Below are 16,309 nucleotides of genomic sequence, written 5' to 3'. Positions count from 1 at the left end.
CCTCCGTCTCACATCTCACCCCTCCGTCTCACATCTCACCCCTCCGTCTCACATCTCACCCCTCCGTCTCACATCTCACCCCTCCGTCTCTCATCTCACCCCTCCGTCTCACATCTCACCCCTCCGTCTCACATCTCACCCCTCCGTCTCACATCTCACCCCTCCGTCTCTCATCTCACCCCTCCGTCTCACATCTCACCCCTCCGTCTCACATCTCACCCCTCCGTCTCACATCTCACCCCTCCGTCTCTCATCTCACCCCTCCGTCTCTCATCTCACCCCTCCGCCTCTCATCTCACCCCTCCGTCGCACATCTCACCCCTCCGTCTCACATCTCACCCCTCCGTCTCACATCTCACCCCTCCGTCTCACATCTCACCCCTCCGTCTCACATCTCACCCCTCCGTCTCACATCTCACCCCTCCGTCTCACATCTCACCCCTCCGTCTCTCATCTCACCCCTCCGTCTCTCATCTCACCCCTCCGTCTCTCATCTCACCCCTCCGTCTCACATCTCACCCCTCCGTCTCACATCTCACCCCTCCGTCTCTCATCTCACCCCTCCGTCTCTCATCTCACCCCTCCGTCTCACATCTCACCCCTCCGTCTCTCATCTCACCCCTCCGTCTCACATCTCACCCCTCCGTCTCTCATCTCACACCTTCCTCTCTCACCTGTTACTTCTATACGGAAATTGTTTTTTTCCAGAGGGGCGTTACCTAGTTATGAGCAAAATAAAATTGAAGAGTTTTATAAATAAAAGCAAGAAAATAAAAATCGTGGAACATAATTAAGGAATATAATAATGTCAGTCTTGAAGATCAAGTCTGTAGCTCAGAGCTGGTGATATATTCATAATAATGTCGAATTAATGAGGATAATGATAAGGAGGATTTTAGATGAGCTAATGAATGTAAGAGACCTTAACTTATAAATTTAGGAAGGAAATTTTCCTTCTTTTGTAGCACCATTAGAGAGAGAGAGAGAGAGAGAGAGAGAGAGAGAGAGAGAGAGAGAGAGAGAGAGAGAGAGAGAGAGAGAGAGAGAGAGAGAGAGAGAGAGAGAGCCCAGCAGGTGGGATTGGGCCTTATACAAGACCACAGACCTACATCCCTGTAGCTGCCTCAGTACCCTACCTCTCTCAAGGGCAGGCACCTTACATTCCCTACACACCCACCACCTCAAGCTGACCACTTCATCATGAGGAGCCAGTCTATCAGCATCCTGTCGGCCAACATTAGAGGTTTCATTACTAATGTTGGAGAGCTCACACATAGCTTTGTGAACACTCGACGTCCCGACATGATAGCTGTTGTTGAAACATTTTTGGATGACAGGACTCCAGAAAATTTTGCAAGAATTGCTGGCTACACCTCATGGATGAGAAGAGACAGGCAAGGGCAAGGAGGTGGTGTTGCTGTGTGCTTCTCTAAAAGTGTTCATGCCCAGCACATAGATGTTGCCACCCCTACACATCTTGAAATGATGTTCTTCAAGCTCTGTATAAACACTAGTACCTCTGTACTAGCATGTGCAATGTACAGACCTCAGTGGCAACATGCAGACCCTATCAACTTCCTAATGGAAAATATTGACTCCCTTCTGCTACAACACAACTGTCAACATATTATAATTGTTGGTGACCTCAACCAGCACCTTATACAGAGGGACTTTGATGACCTTCTTGCAGTGTTTGACATGAGAAACTTTGTTGATTTCCCTACTCATATCTCTGGCTCCTCCCTTGACCCAGTAGTGAGTGATCTGGCAGAAGGCATAGTCACTTGTCAACCCCTCGGCTACGTTGGATCGTCTGACCACAAGGCTGTTTTTACCACACTTAAGATCCCAACAGAACGAGGTGAGGAGTCCACACGCACAACCTGGCTATGGGAAAGAGGTAATTGGCCAGCCCTTTGCTCTGAGCTCGCCACCACCGACTGGAATGCTCTTCTCCAGGGGGATGTTGACAACCAAGTGAAAGCCTTCACTGGACACATCCTTAATCTGCAACAAGAACACATTCCTCACCGGCAATATGTGACAAAGCCTACAGATCAGCCTTGGTTTGGCTTTCGTTGTAGAGAGGCTGCTACTGCTAAGTACAAAGCATGGCGAAGGTATAAGAGACATCCTACCACCTATAACAGGAACTTGCACATGCAAGCCTGTAGGCATATGGGTGATGTTCAAAAGTGGGCCATTGCTAAATGGGAGGTGGACACTAAAAGAAAGTTAGCATCAGGTAGGGTAGGCTCCAAAACCTGGTGGTCCCTGGTCAAGGACAGACAAGGTTATCTGCCTGATGAACTTATTCCACCTCTAAATCGACAGGATGGGACCACCTCTACTAGTAGTCAAGAGAAGGCGGACCTCTTTGCTGAACACTTTGCTACCAAAATGCAAGTTCCTGATCCAGCAAGGGACCCTCCTTGGCTAGCTGCACGAACTGTGTCAAAACTGTCAGTGGTGACAATAAGGCAGGAGGAGGTGCATTTCCTTCTTAAATCACTTGACCAAGAAAAGGCTGTGGGCCCAGACAAGTTGAGCCCAAGATTGTTGAGAAGATGTGCAGACCAGCTAGCAGCACCTCTAACTCGCATCTTTCAGCACTGCCTAGTACAGTGTAAATGGCCCTCTCTATGGAAAGAGGCAAATGTAGTCCCTGTTCACAAAAAGAAGAGCAGAGCAGAAATCAACAACTACAGACCAGTGTCACTCCTGTCAATCACTGGTAAGATCCTTGAGACAATCTCAAGACAAATGACAAATTTTTTTGACTACCACTCACTACTTTGTGATCGTCAATATGGCTTCAGGAAAGGTTACTCTGCTGCTGATCTGTTGTTAAACCTCTCCACTAAGTGGCACCAGTCACTGGATGAATCCAAAGTCAGCTGTGTGGTAGCACTGGACATTGCTGGCGCTTTCGACCGGGTGTGGCACCAGGGCCTCTTAGCAAAACTTCAAGCACTGGGAATTGCAGGCTCTACGCTATGTCTCCTCAGTGATTACCTTCATGGTAGATCTCTAAGTGTAGTCCTCAATGGAACGGAATCAGCAAGGCATCCTATTGGGGCAAGCGTTCCACAAGGAAGCGTGCTGGGTCCACTGTTATGGAATGTCTACTTCAACGACCTTCTTCATCTCATCCCAGAATCACATGCATATGCAGACGACTGTACACTGACATTCACTTATCCAAGAGAAGAAATGCCAGCTGCTCTAAGCTACATCAATCACCAGCTGAGAGCTATATCAGCTTGGGGAAATAGATGGCAAGTAACATTTGCACCTGAGAAAACGCAAATGATGATCGTCTCTAGGCACCATGATGGTAATGCTGGTGCAGTAGTAAGGATGAATGGGAGGATGTTGGCACCTGGAGAAGAAGTTGATATCCTTGGGGTGAAATTTGACTCCAAACTAACCATGAAGAACCATGTTGTAAATCTTGCAAACAAGGCAGCCAGGAAGCTTACAGCACTTCGCCGTATCTCGCATCTGCTTGACAGTAGGGGTTGCAAGATCCTGTACGAGGCACAAGTACGCTCACACCTTGAGTTTGCTCCATTTTCTTGGTTTGCCTGCCCCCCCCTCTCATCTGCGACTGCTTGACAGAGTAGAGAACAGAGCAAGACGTCTCATCTCTCGCCTGGACCCATCCTGGATAGATCTGTCATTTCAGCAGAGCCTTCAACATAGGAGGGATGTGGGTGGCCTTACTGTTATGTACAAGGCCAATATTGTCAAAATACCACACTTGGATCCACTTCGAGGACAGCGTGAAACAAGCTTTTATGCCACAAGACGGGCAGAAAGCAGCAACTTCACTCTGGCTGTACCCTTCTCCAGAACATCACTCCATCTGAGATCATACATACCCAGGATGACTCGAGTATGGAACACATTCGTACAGCATAATGATGTCAACGAGATAAAGTCAGTTGATCAAATGAAAATGCTGGCCCACAGATGGCTCCAACTTCATCCTGTTCCGTACTTGTATGTCTCATAACAATAAAAATGCTTTCAAATGAGCTGATGTAGGTAACAGCTCCTAGCTTGCCAATAAAGTTAGAAATCCTTAACCTGTAATATAACTGTCAATAAAGCTAGGGATCCCTAACCTTGTCAAACCCTGTGTAAAAAAAAAAAAAAAAAAAAAAGAGAGAGAAAGAGAGAGAAAGAGAGAGAGAGAAAGAGAGAGAGAGAAAGAGAGAGAAAGAGAGAAAGAAAGAGGGAGAGAAAGAGAGAGAGAGAGAGAGCGTCAGACGGAGAGTGGAGGAGACTGGTCTTACTTTGGTCCATGAGTAGATATATCCGTCTGGGTTAATGAGAGGCATCACCTTCCACTCCAGGTTCCTGGTGAGTTTGGGAGTCTGCAGCAGGTGACCCACCACGTTCAGTGCCGCCGCCGGGCTGATCCATTCTCGTGCATGAATACCTGAAGCACACTGGAAACTCATCACGTATGGCAGATAAAGACAGCGAAAAGAACCCAGGAAGAGCGTTGGTAAAATGATGTTATCTCCTGAGAAAACTTAACTAATGAGGTATAAAACTCATAGCATCTAGAATAAAACATCTCACAACTAATAAACATTTTGAAAATGAAAATTGAACGACTTATCGGTCCAACATGGAAATGATAATGATCCAATATGGAAATGATAATGATCCAATGTGGAAATGATAATGATCGAGGATAACCCTATAAGTCATAAAGTTATGATCCACAGCTTGTGGATTATTCGTGAAATGAACTGGGATTTTGTACAAAGAAAAAAAATTTAATACGAATTACTAAAATTTAAAAAAATCTTAATGTAATAAACACATACCTCCGTCAATAAAGATGACAGGTTTCGTGGAGGAGTGTGATGAGGTGATGGTGAGGAGGTGAAGAGGCCGGCCCTCCACACTACGTCCTGCCACTGTCAGCTTCACTAGATGCGGGTACTGCCTCGGTAACAGCTCTAGGTATGATATGATCTGCAAGTGACGGAGGGAACATGACCCATCTTAAGAACAGAGATAATGAGGCTCTGCTGAGTATGTACACATATACAGATACATATACACCAAAATCCATGCACAAGCCTCCCCCTCCCAACACACACACACCTGACGACACTGGAGGACAGGAGAGATAGCGAGGATATGATAACGACATATAAAATACTGATAGGAATCGACAAGTTAGAGACAGGATGTTCCAGAGATGGGACACAGTAACAAGGGGTCACAGTTGGAAGCTGAAGACTCAGATGAACCACAGGGATGTTAGGAAGTATTTCTTCAGTCACAGAGTTGTCAGAAAGTGGAATAGTCTGGGAAGTGATGTATTGGAGGCAGGATCCAAACGTAGCTTTAAGAAACGGTATGTTAAAGCTCATGGAGCAGGAAGAGTGACCTAGTAGCAACCAGTGAAGAGGCGGGGCCAGGAGCTGTGAGTCGATCCCTGCAACCACAAACAGGTGAGTACACACACACACACACACACACACACACACACACACACGCACACACACACACACACGCACACATACACAGTCACAAACGAGGTGACTGTAGGGAACTAAGGAGCTATACTGTGTGTAGAGGCCCTATCAGACCACCGTGGAGCCCGGGAAAAAACGAGGAGCACACCAGGAACAAATGAGAGGACTAAAGAAAATGGAGGAGCTAAGCTCTATGCAGAGGCCCTAACAGACCACAGCAGTGCCCAGGAAAAGATTAAAAGGAAAAAGGACAGACCACTGAGCACTGGGACATCAGCTACAGAAGAACTTAAAAGAAGAAATGCTGCAATAAGGTAACTAAATCGTCTCAAGGAATACAAAAGGAAATACAATGGGAGGACGAAAGGAAGTGGTCAGTTTTTGTTTACAGGCTCCTGGAAGTTGTAGGGGAAACTTGTGGAGTAAGAAGACAGGAGGAGAAAAAAAACGATTGAAAGTATCATGAAAGCAATAGGAGAGGACGACACGACCTGGTTGACAAATTTTCTGAGAACAGGGTGGTTTACAAGATGAAAAAAAAACGGCCAGCCAAAGTGATTTTCAAGGCAGAATCAGCTCGAAACAGAATTCTGCAGGAGAAAGTACGACTAAGGGACACACCGAAGTACTAGAGGGTGTACTTCGACTGAAATAGAACACAAGAAAAATGACAAAATCTGAAAGAGAGGGTACAAAGACGCAAGGAGGAAGGAGAGTCAAAGACAGAGATGAGCAGGAGAACGTAGACTCAGGAGTAAGAGCAAATACAACCTCCTTCAGAACCATCCACAGAAAGGCTTCAACCACGACATCCCCAATGCAGCCAATCTAACTCCACTCATCACAAACTCCACCCCCACAGCAACCCCCCGATAGTTCCCCACCAGGTCTCTTGCTCCCCCATCCGCATCGTTTTCCCCATACCACAGTTTTATGAAAGAAGTTGAAGGTTTGGTATATGAATGTGGACGGAACAAAAAATAAATGTGAGGAGTGGCATGACATCATAGCAGTTACAGAAACGAAACTCACAGGGGTCACAGACACAATTTTTCCACCTGGATATCAGATCCCGAGGAAAGGTAGGAGCAGACTGGGAGGAGGAGTTACACTACTCATTAAAAAACAATGGAGATTTGAGGAAATGGAAGGAATGGACGAAATTGGTGAAAGAGACTACATAGTAGGCACAATTCAGTCTGGGGGACATAAGGAAGTCATTGCAATGATGTATAACCCGCCACAGAAATGCAATCACAAAGAAATAGATTGGGAAAACCTGGAGCCACATGAGGGTCCCGAAACATGGAGAGCCAAGATAATGGATGGGATACTAGAAAACTTTATGCATCAACATGTTAGGGACACTACTAGAGAGAGAGGGGAGGATGAACCACTAAGACTGGACCTCGTGTTCACCGTGAGTAGCTCGGACATTGAGGAAATCACATATGAAAGGCCCATTGGAATTAGTGATCACGTGGTTCTAAGCTTTGAATACATAGTAGAGTTACAAGTAAAGAGGGTAACAGGAGTAGGATAGGAAAAGGCCAACTACAAAAAGAGTGACTTCACAGGTATGAGGAACTTCCTGCAGGAGGTTCAGCGGGAAAGAGAATTGGTAGGAAAGTCAGTAAACGAAATGATGAACTACGTAACAACAAAATGCAAGGAGGCAAAGGAAAGGGTTGTTCCTAAGGGCAACAGAAATAATGGGAAGAAAAGATCGAGATCTTGGTTTACCCAAAGGGGTAGAGAGGCAAAAACTAAGTGCACTAGAGAATAGAAAAATTACAAAAGGCAAAGGACTCAGGAAGATAGAGAGATTAGTCGATGAGCCAGAAACGAATATGGACAGATAAGGAGAGATGCCCAGTGACAGTACGATAACGACATAGCCTCAAAAGTCAAGTCTGACCCAAAGCTGTTGTACAGACACATCAGGAGGAAGACAACAGTCAAGGACCAGGTAATCAGGTTGAGGGAAGAAGGTGGGGAGCTCACAAGAAACGACCAAGAAGTATGTGAGGAACTTAACATGAGATATAAGGAAGTATATTCAGTGGAGACAAAAAAAGGACTCCCAGGAAGTCAGAACAGGGGGGTACACCAACAAGTGTTGGATGAAATACACACAACAAAGGTGGAGGTGAAGAAGCTGCTAAGTGACCTTGATACCTGAAAGGTGGAGGATGCTTAGAGAGGGAGCAGAGATACTGTGTGGGCCACTAACAACAATTTTCAACACATCCATTGCAACTGGGCAACTACCGAAGGCATGGAAGACAGAAAATGTAGTCCCCATTTTTAAGAAAGGAGACAAAAACGAGGCACTAAACTATAGACCAGTCTTACTGACATGTATAGTATTCAATGTCATGGAGAAGATTTTCAAGAAAAGAATGGTGGAGCACCTAGAACGGAACAAGCTTATAAACGACAACAAGTGTGGATTCAAGGAAAGTAAATCCTGTGTCACAAACCTTCTGGAGTTTTATGACAAGGTAACGGAAGACACTAGAGAGAGGGGTGGGTAGATTGCATTTTCTTGGACTGTAAGAAGACCTTCGACACAGTTCTTCGCAAGAGATTAGTGCAAAAGCTAGAGGATCAGGCACACATAACAGGAAGGGCACTGCAGTGGATCAGAGAATATCTGACAGGAAAGCAACAACGAGTCATGGTATGTGGCCATGGTACACAATGGGGTATCAGAGTGGGCGCCTGTGACAAGTAGGGCTCCACAGGGGTCAGTCTTGGGCCCAGTGCTATTTTTGTATTTGTGAATGACATGACAGAAGGGATAGACTCAGAAGTGTACCTGTTTATAGATGATGTGAAGTTAATGAGGAGAATTAAATCGGATGAGGATCAGGCAGGACTACAAATGAGACCAGGATAGGCTGCAAGCCTGGTACAGCTACTGGCTCCTCGAATTTAACCCCACCAAATGCAAAGCCTTGAAGATCGGGGAAGGGCAAAGACCGCAGACAGAGTATAGGCTAGGTGGACGAAGACTGCAAACTTCACTCAAGGAAAAGGATCTTGGGGTGAGTATAATACCGAGCACATTTCCTGAGGCGCACATCAACAAGATAACTGTTGCAGCATATGGTAGCCTGGCAAACCAGAGAATAGCGTTCCGATACCTCAGTAAGAAATCGTTCAAGAATGTACACCCTGTACGCCAAGCCCATACTGGAGTATGCAGCACCTGTTTGGAACCCACACCTGGTCAAGCACATCAAGAAATTAGAGAAAGTGCAAGGATATGCAACAAGGCTAGTTCCAGAGCGAAGGGGAATGTCCTGTGATGAAAGGTTAAGGACAATCGGCCTGACGACTGGAGGACAGGAGGGTTAGGGAAGACATGATAGCGACATACAAAATACTGCGAGGAATTGACAAGGTGGACAGAGACAGGCTGTTCCAGAGATGGGACATAGAAACAAAAGGTCACAATTGGAAACTGAAAGATTCAAATGAGTCAAAGAGATGTTAGGAAGCATTTCTTTAATCACAGAGTTATCAGGAAGTGGAATAGTCTGTCAAGTGATGTTTACCTGGAGTTTACCTGGAGAGAGTTTCGGGGGTCAACGCCCCCGCGGCCCGGTCTGTGACCAGGCCTCCTGGTGGATCAGCGCCTGATCAACCAGGCTGTTGCTGCTGGCTGCACGCAAACCAACGTACGAGCCACAGCCCGGCTGATCAGGAACTGACTTTAGGTGCTTGTCCAGTGCCAGCTTGAAGACTGCCAGGGGTCTGTTGGTAATCCCCCTTATGTGTGCTGGGAGGCAGTTGAACAGTCTCGGGCCCCTGACACTTATTGTATGGTCTCTTAACGTGCTAGTGACACCCCTGCTTTTCATTGGGGGGATGGTGCATCGTCTGCCAAGTCTTTTGCTTTCGTAGTGAGTGATTTTCGTGATGTAGTGGAGACAGGAACCATAAATAGCTTTAAGACGAGGTATGATAAAGCTCATGGAGCAGGGAGAGAGAGGACCCAGTAGCGATCAGTGAAGAGGCGGGGAAAGGGGCTATGTCTCGACCCCTGCAACCACAAATAGGTGAGAAGAAATAGGTGAGTACACACACTCACACAAGTAAAGAAACTAGAGAAAATGCAAAGGCTTGCAACAAGATTAGTCCTAGAGCTATAGAGTATGTCTTACGAGGAGAGGTTAAGGGAAATCGACCTGATGACACTGGAGAACATGAGAGATAGGGGGGACATGATAACGACATATAAAATACTGAGAGGAATTGACAAGATGGACAGAGACAGAATGTTCCAGAGACTGGACACAGCAACAAGGGGACACTGTTTTAAGTTGAAGACACAGATGAATCACAGGGATATTAGGAAGTATTTCTTCAGTCACAGAGTAGTCAGGAAGTAGAATAGTTTGGGAAGTGATGTAGTGGAGGCAGGATCCATACATAGCTTTAAGAAGAGGTATGATAAAACTCATGGCTCAAGGAAAGTGACCCAGTAGCGGCCAGTGAAGAGGTGGGGCTAGGAGCTATGACTCGACCCTTGCAACCACATATAGGTGAGTACATATAGGTGAGTACATATAGGTGAGTACACACACACACACACACACACACACACACATACACACACACACACACACACACACACACACACACACACACACACACACACACACACACACACACACACAAAAAATAAAAAAAAAAGAAAAAAAAAAAAAAAAACACAAAAAAACAAAACAGTCAAGGGGCTGCAGGATGGTAAGTATGTGGAAAATAACATTGTATTTTCGTCATTATATTTGTTTAGTTTCACTGCTCTGAGAAAGTGTCAGTCTGGGATTTAGTTGAGTTGAAAATTTAAAACCTTGTTGACTCTGAGTCTGTAAATCTTAATACCAGAGCTGGTTCATTGTTAGATGTAGCGTTATTGTGCCGCATTAACTTCCTCCACGTTATTGTGCCGCATTAACTTCCTCCACGTTATTGTGCCGCATTAACTTCCTCCACGTTATCCAAACGGCTTCAAATTTTCAACCCTAGTGAATTATTATTACTGTTGTTCTGCTCAGTTTTATACAAACTGTTCCCAAAACTGGTTACATTTTAATAACTTTTTCTGAATGACATCAAAATTTCATCATTTGTGTATCCTACTCTGAAGAGTGTTCATGTTGTTAATGGAGTATGTAGGTGCTATGCTGTCACTTTTAATCTCCAAGTGGAGTAAAATTGTTTTGAATTTATGGTGGATTCCTTGTTACGGAGGGTGCCATGATGTTTGTGAGGGTCTTAACCAAAGAACTGGACTTTCCACTTGGTGGTGTTAAACTCCATGAGCCATTTGTTGGACCAGGCTTGCACTCTGTCCTGAGCCCTTTATAGACTTACCTGACCCTCATCCGCTTGTGTTCTCATTAGATTTACATCATCTATGAAAAGGGACACCTCTAAATCTATCGCTGGAGTATGTCATTCACATTCAAGAAACAGCACCGGCCCTAGTATTGTGGAACCCCACTCGACACATGCGCCCCCTCCGACACCTCGTTACATACCAACACACGTTGTTTCCTTCCTGTCAGGTATTCCTCGATCCATTGCAGTACTTTCCCCTGCGATTCCTGCCTGTTCTTCTAGCTTTTCAACCAGTCTCAGTGAGGTACTTTGTCGAAAACCTTCTTATTGCCCTAGAAAACGCAGTCTACCCATCCCTTTCTTTCCTGTCTTACTTCTGTTACCTTGTCATAGAACTCCAATAGGTTTATGATGCAGGATTTTCCCTTCCTGAAGCTGTGCTGGTTATCATGTATGACAACCACTCTTCTGATAATCTTCTCCATGACTTTTCATACTATATATGTTAGTGTCACTGGTCTGTAGTTTAATGCTGCTTGTCTGTCTCTTTTCTTAAAAGCTGGGACAACGTTTGCTGTCTTCCACACCTCATCCAGATGTACAGTTTCAATACATTTGTTGAAGATTCGTGTGAGCAGCGCACATACTGCATCTGCTTCCTCTCTTAGGACCCAGTGAGAGACGTCATCTCTCATTGGGTCCTGAACTAGATTGCTTCAATGAATCTAGTTCGCCTAGCAGTTTCTTCACCTCCTCAGTTGTGCACAGTGTGTCCAGGACTTTCTGATGCACACTACCTCTTTGGTTTGCTGGAAGCCTCTCTGTCTCCACTGTAAATGCCTCCCTAAATCTTGTGCTGAGCTCTTCATATACTTCCTGGTCGCTTCCTTTGAGCTCTCATCCTTCCTTCCTCAGCCTGATTACCTGGTCATTGACTGTTGTTTTCCTCCTGATCAGGCAGTATAACATCTTTGGGTTAGATTTGGCTGTTGATGCTATGTCATTCTCGTATTACAGCTGGGCCTGAAGTAGCTGGGCCAGCTCCTGGCCCAGCCACTTCACATGATAAAGTTCTATGAGCTTTATCATACATCGTTTTAAAGCTATGTGTTGTTCCTGCCTCCACTATATCATTTCTTAGACTATTCAACTTACTGACTGAAGAAATTCTTCCTAACATCTTTTTGACTCATCTGAGTCTTCAACTTCCTCTCTCTGTCCACCTTGTTTACTCTATGCAGTATTTTGTATGTCGTTATTATGTCTTCCCTGACCCTCCTGTTCTCCAGTGCCGTCAGTCCGATTTCCCTTAACCTTTCTTCGTAGGATATTCCCCTTGGCTCTGGAACTAACCTTGTCGCAAACCTTTGCACGGTGTACAGTAACTTGAACGATTCCTTACTAAGGTATCAGAAAGCTATTCTCAGGTTTGCCAGGCGCCCATATGCTGCAGCAATTATCTGGTTGATAAGTGCTTCCAGAAACGTGCTCGGTGTTATACTCACCCCAAGATCTTTCTCCTTGAGCGAGGTTTGCAGTCTTTCGCCATCTAGACTATACTCGGTCTGCGGTCTTCTTTGCCCTTCCCCGATCTTCATGACTTTGCATTTGATGGGGTTAAATTCGAGAAGCCAGTTGCTGGACCACGTGTTCAGCCTGTCCAAGTCTCATTGTGGTCCTGCGTGATCCTCATCTAATTTAATTCTCCTCATTAACTTCACATCATCTGCGAACAGGGACACTTCTGAGTCTATCCCTTCCATCATGTCATTTACATATACCAAAAATAGCACTGGTCCTAGGACTGACCCCTGTTGGATCTCGCTCGTCACTGGCGCCCACTGCGATACCTCATCACATACCATGACTCGTTGTTGCCTCCCTGTCAGGTATTCTCTGATCCATTGCAGTGCCCTTCCTGTTATACGTGCCTGGTCCTCTAGCTTCTGCTCTAATCTCTTGTGACGAACTGCATCAAAGGCCTTCCTGCAGTCCAAGAAAATGCAGTCAACCCACGCATCTCTCTCGTGCCTTACTTCTATTACTTTGTCATAAAACTCCAGAAGGTTTGTGACACAGAATTTGCCTTCCATGAATCCGTGCTGGCTGTCATTCATAATCATGTTCCGTTCCAGGTACTCCACCACTCTCCTCCTGATAATCTTATCCATGACTTTGCATACTATACACGTTAGTGACACTGGTCTATAGTTTAGTGCCTCGTTTCTGTCACCTTTCTTAAAAATGGAGGCCACATTTGGCGTCTTCCATACCTTAGGTAGCTGCCCAGTTTCAAGGGATGTGTTGAAACATCTCTGCTCCCTCTCTAAGGACATACTGAGAGATGTCCGGTCCCACCTCCTTTGAAGTATCAAGGTCACTTAGCAGCTTCTGCACCTCCTCCTTAGTTGCGTGTATGTCATCCAACACTTGTTGGTATATTCCCTGTTGGTGTTTCCCTCTGTGCTGTCATCCCAGAGCCCTTCCTATCTCTACTGTAAATACTCCCTTGAATTTCATGTTGAGCTCCTCACATACCTCTTGATCGTTTCTTGTGAGTTCCCCACCTTCTTTCCTCAGCTTGATCACCTGGTCTTTGACTGTTGTCTTCCTCCTAATGTGGCTATACAGCAGTTTCGGGTCAGACTTAACTTTCGATGCAGTGTTGTTTTTGTACTGTGTGTGTGTGTGTGTGTGTGTGTGTGTGTGTGTGTGTGTGTGTGTGTGTGTGTGTGTCCTAAGTTTCCATTATTAACTTGTGAATGAATCTACTAATAAACTTCAAATTTTCACTGCTAATATTTGCCTGGATTAGACACTTATGCTTCACTGTTGGTATTGTCTGCACTGAGTAACAACGAACTGGGATTATGCAAATCAGGGATACAATTCTCGGATCCTGTAATGATCAAAATACATCTTGTAGCTGTATCAAAATACGTAAAGTTAACACTCATTATACAGAGTACAGTTAACTATTATATAGTTTAAATAATATGATGTAAATGCTAACCTACTATCACAATCCTTTATACCGAGAGTTGGAATAAGTTTATGTTGTTTTTACGTATTTCTTGTAATTTATTGTTATATATGTAAATCTGTTTTTTCCTGTGTAATAGCATTGAAAATTTAATTTCGTGCAGGTTTTGGTCTTCACTTTTCTGAACTTTTCTAAACTATGGTTTATGTGTAACATTCTAAGGAATTTCCAGTTCACAAACTGAGTAGAAAAAATTGCATTAATAACTAACATCACTGAATTTCAGCTTGGATCTGAAGTGATATTTCCCGTTATGATTACTCAAGTTGAACATAATACAGTCATGCAAGGCATGGAAGATAACCTGCGTCACTGTTAATCTGAAACCTCCACAAGACCTGAAATACAAAACCAGAGAGCTTGAAAGACAGAGAGAGAGAGAGAGAGAGAGAGAGAGAGAGAGAGAGAGAGAAAGAGAGAGAGAGAGAATGAGAGCGACCAGCTCTCATTCTCTCTAATTTGCACCTATCAGCATTGCCTAGCAACGTGTTGTAAATGGAAAGAAGCAAATGTAATCCCTTTTCACAAAAGAAAAGCCGAGCCGAGACCCCCAACTACAGACCAGCGTCACTCTTGTCACTGGCAAGATTCTTGCGACACCATTCTCTCGGCAGATAATATTGTTTTTCGATTGCCACTCGCTTCTTCGTGACCATCAGTATGGCTTCAGGAAAGGTTACTCTGCTGCTGATCTGCTGTTAAACCTCACCACCAAGTGACACCAGACACGGGATGAATCTAAAGTCAGCTGTGTAGTAGCACTGGACATTGCTGGTGCTTTCGACCGGGTATGGTACCAGGGACTCTTGGCAAAATGCAAGCATTGGCAAATGCAGGCTCTACACTATGCCTCGTCAGTTATTACCTTCAAGGTTGCTCTCTAAGCAGAGTTTTCAACGGGACAGAGTCAGCAAGACATCCTATAGGTTCAAATGTTCCACAGGAAAGTGTACTTGTGTCATCGTTATGGAATGTCTACTTCAATGACCTTCACCTCATCCCAGGATCCCATGTATATGCAGACGACTGTACTCATGACAAATACTTATTCAAGAGGGAAAATGCCAGCTGCTCTAAATAACAACAATTACCAGCAGCTATATCAGTCTGGGGAAGACAATGGGAGGTCACATGTTCTCCTGAGAAAACACAGATGATGGTAATGCTGGAGCAGTATAAGAATGAATGGGAGAGTGTTGGCACCCGGGGACGAAACTGATATCCTTGGGGTGATATTTGATATTTGTAAATATTGCAAATAAAGCGGCCTCGAAGCTTCCAGCACTTCGACGTATCTCGCAACTCCTAGACAGTACCGGTTGCAAGATTCTATATGAGGCACAAGTAGGCTTACACTTTGAGTATGTTCCACTTTCTTGGAGTGCCTACCCTCCGTCTCATCTGCGACTTCTTGACAGAATAGACAACAAAGCAGGACGCCTCATCTATCTCCTGGACTCTGCCTGAATTTTCAACACAGAAGGGATGTGTTGGGCCTTACTGTTATGTACAAGGCCAATATTGTCAAAGTACCACACTAACAAGACGGACAGCAAGCATCAACGTCACTGTTTTCTTCTCCAGAACATCATTTAGGAATAAATGATCCAAGATCATTTATGCTTAAGATGACTCATGTCTGGAACATGTTCGTACAGCATAATGATATCAACGACATAAAGTCAGTTGATCAAATGAAATCGCTGGCCCAAAATTTGGCTTCAGTTTCATTTTGTCTCATAAAAATAAAAAAAAAAGAGACTTTCAAATGAGCCGATATAGGTAACAGGTCTTAGACTGTAAATAAAGTTAGGAACCTTAACCTAACCTTGTAAAAACCTGTGTAAAAATTGCCATTTTAGATCTGTGACCGACAGCTGGCGCCATCTTAACGTTTTCCCTATTTGTATGTTTCAGTATAATAAAAAAATAATAAAGGAAATGCTAGGAGCAAATTTTAAAATTGTTGATGAAAATAAGATGAGTTGGTAGAAGCTCTTAATGCTGAAGGAAATCTGTCTTAAAGAGAGAGATAGAGAGAGCAAGAGGAGATTTAGAGGAAGAGATGAACGGAAAAAGAAGTCACTAACCTCGTCATGGTTCATGTAGCGGTCGAATGTGACATCTCCATTGAGGAAGTATTCTGCACGCTCAGACGCTCCAGTTGATTCAATTTTACTAAGAATGTGAAAAAAATATTATTCTCTCTCTCTCTCTCTCTCTCTCTCTCTCTCTCTCTCTCTCTCTCTCTCTCTCTCTCTCTCTCTCTCTCTCTCTCTCTCTCTCTCTGTCAATGATCAAGTTCTTATATGCCAAAATTTGCCTTAGAAATATTTAGAATATGAAACAAATTGTTACATACATTTGACGTGTGTCACTGAAGCTTCAGGATCTCCATGAAAACACT

At 44.5% G+C, this 16,309-nt stretch overlaps 1 protein-coding gene across 2 annotated transcripts in view; it reads right to left on the bottom strand.

Annotated features, from left to right (window-relative positions):
- LOC128701483 (carboxypeptidase B-like) overlaps nucleotides 1-16,309 on the bottom strand; it is a 176,863-nt gene that overhangs the window by 77,042 nt on the left and 83,512 nt on the right. The window contains exons 5-7 of one of the 2 annotated variants that reach the window (XM_070101749.1): nucleotides 15,993-16,080; nucleotides 4,845-4,995; nucleotides 4,302-4,534 (exon numbers count right to left, since the gene is read on the bottom strand). In XM_070101749.1, the coding sequence (XP_069957850.1) occupies nucleotides 4,302-4,534; nucleotides 4,845-4,995; nucleotides 15,993-16,080 (472 nt within the window). The remainder of the gene's footprint in view (nucleotides 1-4,301; nucleotides 4,535-4,844; nucleotides 4,996-15,992; nucleotides 16,081-16,309) is intronic. The other variant, XM_070101750.1, reaches the window with a different exon arrangement.

Source organism: Cherax quadricarinatus, chromosome 78, assembly GCF_038502225.1.
Source record: "Cherax quadricarinatus isolate ZL_2023a chromosome 78, ASM3850222v1, whole genome shotgun sequence".
In the NCBI taxonomy this organism is placed as follows: Eukaryota; Metazoa; Arthropoda; class Malacostraca; order Decapoda; family Parastacidae; genus Cherax; species Cherax quadricarinatus.
The sequence above is the reverse complement of the archived record's forward strand: the minus strand, read 5'-3'. Positions and strand labels throughout refer to the sequence as shown.